The sequence below is a fragment of the Cololabis saira genome, chromosome 12, assembly GCF_033807715.1.
Source record: "Cololabis saira isolate AMF1-May2022 chromosome 12, fColSai1.1, whole genome shotgun sequence".
NCBI classification, from domain to species: Eukaryota; Metazoa; Chordata; class Actinopteri; order Beloniformes; family Belonidae; genus Cololabis; species Cololabis saira.
Genome location: NC_084598.1, coordinates 31,069,722 through 31,080,983, shown reverse-complemented (window position 1 = coordinate 31,080,983; position 11,262 = coordinate 31,069,722). Strand labels below are relative to the sequence as shown.

Below are 11,262 nucleotides of genomic sequence, written 5' to 3'. Positions count from 1 at the left end.
TTAAAACTGCAGACACTTAAATCACTGTTGGTGTTTTAGTGAGCATTTTGTTTACATCTACATCACACCAATGACGTTCACTTCTCCCGGTCACCGTCCTTTACTGACTTAGCATTTATTATATAATTACCAGGATATAGGTCATGCACATACTGCAGTCAAGCGTTTTGTTAAATGAAACAAAGGAATGCCACACAGATTTAATCGAGACGTTTAATTCAACATACAAAAAAAGAAAAAAAAACTGATTGTAATCAGAAAAAAAAAACACTTTCACGAGATGGCTGCAATACTTTTTTGTTTATGAACGCACAAGCACACCCTCAGCCAGATCTGAACACATGCACCCTCCGACTTCAAAAACTTCAGACCAAAAAGTATACTTCTTATAAGTGGACACTTTGCAAAACCCTTAATTCCTGGGAAAGAGAAAGCCAAAAAACTTTGCAAAACTGGACAATGCACTGTATTTGAGGCTTTGAAGATCTAATGAAATGTAGGAATAAAATAAAAACTAAGGAGGGTTTTATAACTGCTTTTCTTATATAGACTATGTACAACTGATAAAAATGGGATTATACTTCAAATGCACAGCAATTCAACTTATTTAAAGAAGTGAAATCTAAATCCATATTTCCTTGTAAATATTTTTTTGGTACAAGTTCTATCATCACAGAACTCAATTCCTTGAGAGTCAAAAGGAAACTATTCCAGTACTGTGGCCATGTGTTACTTTCCTCTCAGTAATACTTGCTGACGTTAAAAAGCGATCCCTGTGAACAAATGATGCTTTTCAGCATGCATGTACAGAGAACTCTTGCAACAGTGGTTAACCATCCAAACACCAACCAGAACAAAATCTGACAAACAAGAGTCTTCTTACACAAGCCTATTTAAATATCATTAACTACTAGGGGAAAAAGAGCTGTATAAAACCAAACTAAACACACTGAAATTTTTGTAGTCACGGTACTCAGTACGGACTGGACGTCCATATTTGTCTGTGACGCAGCTTTTGTACAGGATTCAAAATACGAGCATGTAAGAGGGAGATAATTCAAAACATGTCAGACGGGCAATGTGCATCCATCTATGACTTAAAAGACGAGTGGACACTTGAAGTAGAGAAGCCAGGAACTCAGTTATTACAACACTGCTCGCTATGTACAGCATTATAATCAAGCTTAAGAAAACTGCTACCCCTTTGACACCTATACTAATCCTGAGAGGCCGATCTGGACCGCGAGCGAGACCTTGAGCGGGACTTTGAGCGGGACTTTGAACGGGAAGCTGAGCGGTTCTCTCTCGACTTGGAACGGCGATCGTCTTCCTGTGGAGATGGAGAGCGTGTGGCAGATTTTTCAACGTGCTCCTCTTCCCCATTCTCGACGGGGGAAGCCGAACGGCTCCGGGATTTCCTGTCACCAGACATTTCCTTCGATCTGCTGCGTGAATCTCGCTCTGACTTTACCTTAGAACGGCTCTTGGAACGAGACTTAAATTTCCGTTCAGCTGAACGGGAGCGAGATTTGTGAGACTGTGAGCGCGATTTGGACTTGCGAGATCGAGAACGGGATTTGCGGCTGCGAGAGTGCGATTTCCTGTCTCCCGATTTGGAGTGAGACTTGGAGTGGCGTCTTTTGGGGCTATGGGAACGAGACCTGTTAAAATAAAAAAGAAAAACATACTTCAGTCCAAGATTTGTGCAACTGCACAGGTCAAATGGTTTGTGTTGGTGAGCAATGGATCTACACCAAAACATCAATATAATTTCCTTGTTTAAAAATGACCACTCACCTGGAGTGGGATCTGGAGCGACTTCTCGAGCTCCTGCGGCTTCTGCTGCGGGAGCGGCGACGACTACGAGATCTGTGAATAAAGACAAAGGAATCAACAAAACAACACACCACTGTATGGAAGCATTACTTAGAAACTTCAAATAGCTGAAACCCTTTTACATATTTTGTAAAATTCAAGTGTGAATAATGTGCTTAACCTTGAACGGCTTCCAGAGTAGGATCTTTGCCTGCGAGGTCGATCTTCCACTAAACGAATCTTACGCCCGTTAATGTCTGTGCCATCTAGCTTGTCCATAGCCCTCTTCATGTCAGAGTAGCTTCTAAACTCAATCACTCCCTCATTAGCACGTTCCTTGTGGGCATCTGCGTAGGTGACTTCTCCCGCCTGACGCATGAAGTCCTGGGATAAAGAGCGGAGGACAAAATATGTTCAATCTCCTGTGTAAATAGGTGGGTGCATTATGAGAACAGGAAAAAAAAAAAAAAAAAAAAACATGCAAAGAAACTTACCTTAAGATCCTGCCAACTGCAGCGACTGGACAGGTTTTCCACAACGAGACGGTACTCAGTACGGACTGGAGGTCCATATTTGTCCCTGCCAGTACGACTCCTGCTGCTGCTGTTGTTGTTGTTGTTGTAACCGCTACCTTTAAAAATGACAGCACGCACAACATTTAAGAAAAGGCTAAATTGTTGGACACAAAAGAGTTACTGGTCCGGGCTATCAAAATAAAACAGGCCAGATTAACGTCCATGGGGAATAAATTTAAATCTATAAAAAAGGTATCCCTCTGATCCCATCAACCACAAAGCTTCAGATTTATGATTTAAAGTTTGTGTTCATATTTTGAAGTTTGTTCGCTGCTGCAAAGAACACCACTGTATTTGTTTAGAGCAATACAATGCCCGTCTTACTTCAGTACATCAGTGAGATGTTTTAGCTGCATAAACAAATTGGACAGTGATGTTCTTTCAAGACGTCTGAACCCTGTAACACAAACAGAAAGAAGGCATCCACAGATTCCAGTTAAGGACGCTAGCCTATCAAATTAAAAATCAATGATATTTAAGATTTTTTTTTTTTTTTTTTTTAATCTTGACAATTGTTACATTATTCTAGATCTCAATTTGAAATTCTGTTTTGCACTTACAAAATTTCTTTAGATTGCAAGTTGTTAACAAGAGCCGATCCACTGTTTGCTGTCAACATAAAAACCAATGGCAATCCTCACCATCACCCCTGGTCTATTGGCAAAAGGCTGCTGTCGTCATGGCTTCCGGTTAGGTCAGCCAAGGATCAAGGGGGGGCAAAGGTCACACACACATTGTAAGGTGAAAGCCAAGGCCAAACGGGACAGGCAGTCATCTTAGCCAGTCATCTTTAGCCTCAATGGACTCTCAGCCTCAGCTCGCAACTGGACTCTTTCAAATTGAAACATCAAGGACTTTGTTAATGTTTAATATATAAAAAAAATATAAATATATATATAAATGCCAGGGTTAACAATACACATTTCACAAGAAAATGTTAGTCTAGTCCCAACGATTGAGCAAAAGCTTAACTAACAATGTTTCGGAAACAAACATTTGAAATTGACAAATTCACAATGCTGTACAGTTCATACTATAAATTCTCAGAAAAAAAAAAAGGATCTTAATTCAAAATTATCTTTTTCTCATATATTTAGCATCTGCTGTACAGTCTACTACTTTCAGATGTCACGCTTTGGCGCTTAGACTTGCTGTCAATTGCTCATAGCCAATTAAAGCGCCACAGATTGAATCCAGAAAGACCTGCAATCAGAAGCGATAACCTGCAGGTCAGCCACTCTCAGTTGAAACTGAGAACGACTGTTCAGCAGGATGAGAGTAAAATCACTCAAAATGGGGAAAGAAAATCCCTTCCCTTAGGATATGGCAGAGAGCAGATGTGTTCTGAATAAGTATTTCTGCAATTAAGTCAAGCTACTGCAAAAAACGCAATAAAAATAAAATACATATACACATTTGCATTCAGTGATACACTGACCAATTAACTACCTGAAAACTAGTTAACAATTCTCGCTGCAAATCTGACAGTGTACCCAATTACCTATAAGTTAACCAAATATCAATACATTTTTGTAACCGACTTGTCAATTGTAACGAAGAACAGAACAGCTCTTTGTGCAGCCCACATCGACACCTCAACCCGGGGGGAAGGGAAAAGAGGGTATCTTGTAATAAGACTGCACTTACTGCGCCCGCCACCCCAGTAACCCCCACCGTAGCCATCGCGGTCTCTGTCCCGGTCCCGGTCTCTGCGCGGTCCCCGGGCGTGCTCGACGATGACACGCTCCCCACAGAGCTCCTTCCCGTTCAGCTCATACACGGCATCGTCGGAATCCCGGTTATCTTCAAACTCCACGAATCCATAGCTAAAAAAGAAGAAGTTGAGGGGGGACAAACATATTAGAGTCTATCCAGGACCTGTAAATGTCCAGGACCAGGAAACTGGCAGGTAACGTCTCTGCAGACCCATCACACCCAGGACACAGTCTGGTTGAACTCCTGCCCTCTGGACGGCGATACAGAGCACTGTAGACAAAACCTCCAGACTCAGAGACAGTTTCTTCCCCAAAGCTGTTGCTCTGATGAACTCACACTCAGAGTAATCAATCACTATGCAATAATAATAATAACCACAATCATATGCTGTTACAATTCACCTCTCAATAACCATGTCTACCTCATACTGCTGCACACACTTCTACACTTCTTTTTTAAAATTTTATATATGTTTATAAGAGCTGTCATTTGTCTATTTACTGTACAGTGAGCAAAACAAAGTCAAATTCCCGGTCTTGTTTGACCTGACTTGGCCAAATAAACCTGATTCTGATTTACAGCATTGTGATTTGAGAACAGAGACTTCTCCAGGTTATGTGAATCATTTGATGATATTGTGTCCTCTAGATGTGGATATGTTCATATTTTGATTGATTTGATTTGTGCAATTTTACACCAAGGAATAATGTCATGAAATTTGAAAAACAGTTTTTATGCAGTCTGGTGAAATCAGTCCCCCTGTACCTTTGACAGATCTGCCTCTATAAACGATCATTTCGACGACATGTCAGATAAACTAATAACTCACTTTTGATGAGTTATCTCTTGCTCACTTATGGTTTTCTTATTCTTCGTCATTGTTTGGCCTTATAGATTTTGTCCAGACCTGGGCCAGTGTTTGTGAGATAACTCTGAAGTGTCAAATATCAAAATTCTTCTTAACAAAAATTGCTGGAGTCTTGACTTTTGAAATATTTCCCTCCCTCTTCTAGATGCAACTTGGAAGAGTCCTTACAAACACCAGGGAACAGGACCACATTACACCGGTCATGAAATCACTACACTGGCTTCCAGTGAGTAAAAGGATAGAGTTTAAAATCTTACTGCTGGTCTACAAAGCACTGAATGGTCTTGGACCAAAATACATGCTGGATCTGTTAGTTCCTATGAAGCTACTGTTTAATTGTGTCTTGCCGCTTTTAATGTTGATGTAAAGCACTTTGAATTACCTTGTGTTGAATTGTTCTATACAAATAAACTTGCCCTGGAAGTACCGGTAGCTGAAGTTTTGCCAGGAATCTTTAGATTGCAGCAATTCAAGGGTGTCATTCACACTTAACTTGTAAGTATTCCTTCTGGCTTTCTGGGTGTGATTCTGATTAAAACAGATTAAATAATGTGAAAGTATATGGAGTCAGCTTGACCCACGTGTCCAGAGTTTTTTTACCTGCCATTGTTTATGTTTATGTAATAATTTCTAGGGGGTCATGTTCTGGTTCTCTGGACAGCACTTAGACCCCGGTTGAATTGGTTTGATATTGGATATTATGAATTCAACACCCATAAAACTTGTGATACATACCACTGATTTTGGTCAAACCACTTGTGATGTGTTCATGGTTATCTAGACTATATATCACAAAACAGTAATTATTAAAAATCATATATATGGGCTGATTTAAAAAATCATATATATGGGCTGATTTAAAAATCATATATATGGGCTGATTTAATGTGGTTTAATGAATTCAACACCCATAAAACTTGTGATACATACCATTGATTTTGGTCATATTGCTTGTGATGTGTTCATGGTCATCTAGACTATATATCACAAGAGAGTAATTATTATAAAATCATATTATGGGCTGATTTAATGAGGTTTAATGAAAACAATCAGTGGTATGTATCACAAGTGTTATGGGTGTGGAAGTCATAATATCCAATATCCAACTAATTCAACCGCGGTAGCGCTTAGAGACCACTTCTGTTGTAACAGAAGTTTTATAAATACTATATAAATAAAAGAGAGAGTATATAAATAGATAGTATAGAGGCTATATAAATAAGATTGAAGGACGCCATGTTGGCCATGCGATATCTGCTGCAGCCAGATAAGAGCACAACAAACTAAACTCCTGAATGCATTTCAAGCAAGTACATACTTTATTTAACACCATATAAGCCAAAAACGACGGCTCAAATAAAACAGCTTAACTCAAAAGCGATAATGTTATTTTGTATGGCGTAACCTGAGCTGCAAGCGTTTTCACCTGGACTCACTCACTCACTCACCCGTTTTTTAAATCAATTTCCAGCAATTTGCCATATCCGCTGAAAAATCGCTGGATATCTTTCTCGCGGACATGATAGCTCAATCGTCCGATGTAAACGCGAGGCATTTTCCCTCGTGTTGCTCGCAGCGCTAAAGCACTAAGCACTAAAGGCCTGCAGCGGCTCAGCCGGAACAGCCAATCACGTGACCACGGGGAGTTTCCGGCATTTGCATTTCAAATTAAAGCTCCTAATTATTTTTCCTTTTTCACTTTTTTAAATTTTATTTTATATTATTTTATTTTATATATCGCAGAATAATAACAAAAATAGGGCACCCTGTACATAGGCAAGGCAAGGGAAGTATATCAATTTCCAACTCAACACAGGTAACTCAGATTAGGCAAGAAAGGAAATCTTCTGCTTCACAAATGACAACACAAAATACAATCAACCAAAAATATATAAATCCAGATACCATAATTTAAATTTTAATTCCCATAGATTCAAATACATTCCAAATATTTGGCACCCTAGATTACCATGTATATAGAGAACGATAAAAAATATAGATAGTAAAATAAGTCAAACTAAATAATTGGGTTACATCAAGTTAAATATAACTTGACTGCATGTTTATTTGTTTACCAATCTCATAAATCAAGAATATAATTTTTTTTTTCTGTGGCTAAATATAGGTTTAGTTTTTAAACCCTTACATCTATGAATACATAGTTTCCCAATTAAAAACCAATTGTTTACCAATATTCAATGGTTTTATCATTTTCTAATCAATACATTACATGAATATCAGACAGTTGAGAGAAAACAATGTCCTTTAAACATTCTCAGTTTCGTAAATCGGTCCAAGTTGAGGATTATCTATCTTCATAAATACCCCTGCTGAGCTTCATAAATCAGTGGTGAGTATTTCTCCTATACCGCGGTAAATCCAACTTCATTTATCTTAATATAGTAACTCAAATGTTGGTGGTTGAAAAAAAAAAACCAACCCATTTAACGTGAACTTCAACATTAATCTGGATGCAACATTTGTTATTGGCATTAATATTAACGTGAACTATGAATGAAATTCTGGTACAGCTTTTAAAAATAAGTAAAATTTTGAGTTTATATTTTTCATCAGTTACCCGTTTAGTCCCACATCGTAAGTTGTAAATTTGGTTGACTGACTCAACATAACAATTTTCAACTGTCTTAATTGAGAGTCCACTTCCAAGTTTTTTTTAATACAAAATAAGAGCAGAGAAAGTAGTAGAGACAGAGAGTAGAATATTTTATTCATGTAAAAACCAGGTTTTTAAAATGTTTCCAGTCAGATCTTCTTATCACTATAACTCTCAAACAAGAGCAGTACCAATGAATTGGTCATAAGATCTAAACTCATTTTCTGGATAAACTGAGCTGTAAATTTCTTTTATCACAGAGGAACAGAACAACCTACAAGTAGGAAACTTAGAGGTGCCTGATCAAGGATTATTTGGGGCTGCCATTATCTGAGAAAAACCTCCTCCTCCCAACAAAATAAATGTAATTTTCAAATTTCTTTAAATCAGTTTGATATGGAACAAAAGAAAAATAATTGATTTGATCTGTAGAAATCATCACAACTACAAAAGCACTTGAAATGCAAATAGTTTTTGTTTCACCCTCTCTCCATGTAGGTCCTGTTAACTGTGTCCTCCTCTTCACCAGCCAAACTTCTCCGACATGCATCAGCTACTGTAAATCATTGTAAGGAACCTTTTGTAAACCAACTTCCATGGTAGCTGTGCTCTAGTTCAGTGCGCTTGTATCTTTATTTATAAGCTAGTGGAGAGAATTCTGGAATGACAGTTGTACAACTTGGGCCAGACCAGAAACGACAATCTCAACATGGATAAAATTGTTTAGCCACATTTAAGTTAAAGATTCAAAGAAAACATCAATGGCAACAATTATCAGAATAACAAAGCTCAGTTACTTCAATTCATCTTAGTTTAACATAATTTGGCGGTGTGGAGAAGTCTTCATGTCTGGTGAGAGTCAAGCAGATGAAGAAAGAGAGGATTCAAGCTGTGGTCAATCAAGCTTTTCTTAAATGAAACAAGAATCACAGCAAATGGAAAAAAAAACAACAACTAAGAGTTGAAGGATTCATCAACCAAACAATCTGAATGCATTAAATCCAACAGTGTATTTGGTGAACATCATCTGCTTATGGTGTCTGAACCCCATCAGTCGGGCGTAGATATTCTCACTCCGTGCCGTGGCGGTCGGGATCTGACAACTAAACAACAGCCAAACCCTCCCGCAGTTCGATTCAGAGAGTCCTTTTTAGTAAACCAAGGCGGGTGTCCAACCCCAGCCTCTGCACTTCTGAGGGGGAAAAAAAATGGAGGCAGAGAGAGAAGGGAGAGCCCAGTTTTCATGGCCTTTAGTTGGCTTTGGCGCGGAGCTGCGCTCTCTTGCCCGTCACAGCCTGGAAACCGGTCTTGATGCTAGCGACAGAGCAGCGGGAGTGGCACGTCTCGCACTGCAGGAAATAAAGACGAGTGTCCTTCTGCAGGATGGTCTCTGGAGAGCGGCAGGTGTGACATGTCACATATTCCTCTGCAGGGGTGAGAAGAGTGTTATTAGCACTGCAGCGCACACGCAGATCTGTTGTACATGCCTGCTAATCTGGGTGGTATAAAAGTTTGAAATGACAGAAGGGTAGGACAAAAATAAATTTAAAAAAAAAGTTGTCAATTACTAATTTAGAATTGCACCACGTACACATTGACAATTCTTTAAAAAAGAAAAAAGAAAACTGACACCTTATCAAATTGCTTAAAATAAAAAACCAAAAAAGGGAAACATTAAAGCTACAGTACTTATATTCACACTCCAGTTAAGTAATAAAAATAGGATTATTTTCTACTTACTGATATATCTTCTCAACACATTTTCTATCTGTTTCTGTTGAAATCGGCCTTTGATCACAAGCTGGTTATTTCCATCTATAGAGCCGCTGTTAAAAAGGTAAAAGACAAAAACAAGCTTTAGTTAAGGTGTGCGTGTACATACACACAATGTGTAGTTTCTTTCAAGAAAAAGAAAGTAAAACCGATTCCACAAATAATCAATTTCACATTACTCTAACTACGTAAAAATACCTTGTTCCCAGCTCAGCCAACAGAAAAGCAAGTAGATGTTTAGGCTGACGATGCAACCTACAAGGAAGTAGATGAAACATCAGCTCATTCATCCAAATATCACAAACCAAAGACTGATGTGTAAATATGGTGGGAGTGTGCTGATTGGCTCACAGTTTGCAAATATCTGTGAAGTTTACGAAGGAGGTTTTCTTGGTTCCCACTCTGACCACCTGAGGAGGCTTCATCACAAACTTCCTCTTCTCTCCAGCCACCATGTCTGGGTTCTTCTCCCTCATGATGTTGAAGACCCTGTTTAAGAGCTGAGATAAGGAAACCAACATGAGTTACAGCAACTTTCATTTCTCCATTGATGAAGTCTAAATCATTTCTCATCTCTTTTTTGTTCTATAGGCACAGGAGAAATAGCTGCATTCAAATAAACAGCAGAGTGGCAGCATGTCAGACACGACACTTACTTTGGAGTAAAAGCATTACAAAATTATATGAACCATTTTTATTTGTTCTTTTTGGGAGCCGTCATACCTCATCATAGCTGTAATCTCTTTCAGTGCCAGCCCAGGCCGGTCCTGTGATGGAGCTGAACGAGATTCCATCATTGTTCTTGCTTTCATCATCTTCCAACACTGCAAACATAAAATGTATAGCCTGTAGCACTTATCGCTTCTTTTCTTAAAGTTAAAAAGTGAGGTGATTTAATTTCTACCATCATCTTTCTCCAATAGTTCGCCCTCATCAAAATCAACTTTCTTTGACTTCTTCTTTTTGGTGGGGAGCATCAAATCCAGATTGTCCTCCTCGATGGCTTCCGTTTGCTCTCCCTCAATTTTCAGCTCCTGGTTCAGACCAGTGAAAAGTGAAATTCAGCATCAGCACGTGGGCAGATAAGCCAACAGAAACAAAAAGTACACAAAATCATCAGCAGAAATGTAGCAAGACAATGATGCACACAATTCAAGTAACGGTAAAAGAGGAGTACCAACCTTTAAACCTTCTTCTACTTCATTTTCAAATACTTTCTTGGGCTTCTTCTTCTTTTTCTTCTGGTTGAAGAAGTTCAAGTCATTCAAATCATCTGATGGTTCTAGAAAAGATGAACAAATCCTTATAAACTGCAGCCTCATGCCATCTTTGAGGTAACGCAATGATACTCAGCCCTGAAAAAAAAAAACGAGCCACGAGTTAAATGACCCCTGTTTCCATTCTAACCTTTCTTCCTGCCTTCATCTTCATCTAGATCCATTTCTTTGTCATCCCCGAATTCAGGCTCTACCTCCTTTGCCTCCACCTCTTTGGGCTCTTCTCCTCCAACTCCCTCTCCTCCCTCCTCATCCAGCATGAAAGGCTTCTTCTTCTTCTTTTTCTTCTTGGTCATGTTCGGATCAAAAATCATCTAAAAAAGGAGAGAGAATGGAGAAAAGGGTTTAGTACTGTTGACGAGACAATGAAAGGCTGACAAACATGACTCTTGGATTAGGTTTGAGTTTTCAAAAAGTGGCTCAAATTGTGATAACTCCAATGTTGTAGCTTCGCTTTTACAGTGAAGAGTCGCTACAGTCCCTGTAGAAATAATCAGGAATCTGCCAACGAGTTAAGATCTATATATAACAGGGCTGGGCGATATATCGAGATTTTAATATATATCGATATATTTTCAAAAGCGATATGGTACGAGACAATATCGTTTATATCGATATAGCTTA

At 38.7% G+C, this 11,262-nt stretch overlaps 2 protein-coding genes across 3 annotated transcripts in view; both read right to left on the bottom strand.

The window, feature by feature from the left end:
• Positions 1 to 195: 195 nt before the first annotated feature.
• Positions 196 to 6,589, bottom strand: LOC133457369 (serine/arginine-rich splicing factor 6-like). 2 transcript variants are annotated; one of them, XM_061736565.1, is made up of 6 exons: positions 6,423 to 6,589; positions 4,038 to 4,216; positions 2,310 to 2,446; positions 1,997 to 2,199; positions 1,798 to 1,869; positions 196 to 1,661 (listed from the first exon to the last, which is right to left on the bottom strand). In XM_061736565.1, the coding sequence occupies exons 1-6, from the start codon at positions 6,527 to 6,529 to the stop codon at positions 1,217 to 1,219; spliced, it is 1,143 nt and encodes a 380-aa protein (XP_061592549.1). In that variant the 5' UTR covers positions 6,530 to 6,589; the 3' UTR covers positions 196 to 1,216. The 2 variants fall into 2 exon arrangements, with proteins under 2 accessions (XP_061592549.1, XP_061592550.1); XM_061736566.1 differs by having other exon boundaries at positions 4,065 to 4,216.
• Positions 6,590 to 7,677: 1,088 nt separating this feature from the next.
• eif2s2 (eukaryotic translation initiation factor 2, subunit 2 beta) overlaps positions 7,678 to 11,262 on the bottom strand; it is a 5,493-nt gene continuing 1,908 nt past the window's right edge. Inside the window, exons 2-9 of the mRNA XM_061736564.1 lie at positions 10,769 to 10,952; positions 10,543 to 10,643; positions 10,266 to 10,395; positions 10,085 to 10,185; positions 9,713 to 9,861; positions 9,560 to 9,616; positions 9,329 to 9,414; positions 7,678 to 9,014 (exon numbers count right to left, since the gene is read on the bottom strand). Coding sequence (XP_061592548.1) covers positions 8,839 to 9,014; positions 9,329 to 9,414; positions 9,560 to 9,616; positions 9,713 to 9,861; positions 10,085 to 10,185; positions 10,266 to 10,395; positions 10,543 to 10,643; positions 10,769 to 10,952 — 984 coding nt within the window. The 3' untranslated portion in view covers positions 7,678 to 8,838. The remainder of the gene's footprint in view (positions 9,015 to 9,328; positions 9,415 to 9,559; positions 9,617 to 9,712; positions 9,862 to 10,084; positions 10,186 to 10,265; positions 10,396 to 10,542; positions 10,644 to 10,768; positions 10,953 to 11,262) is intronic.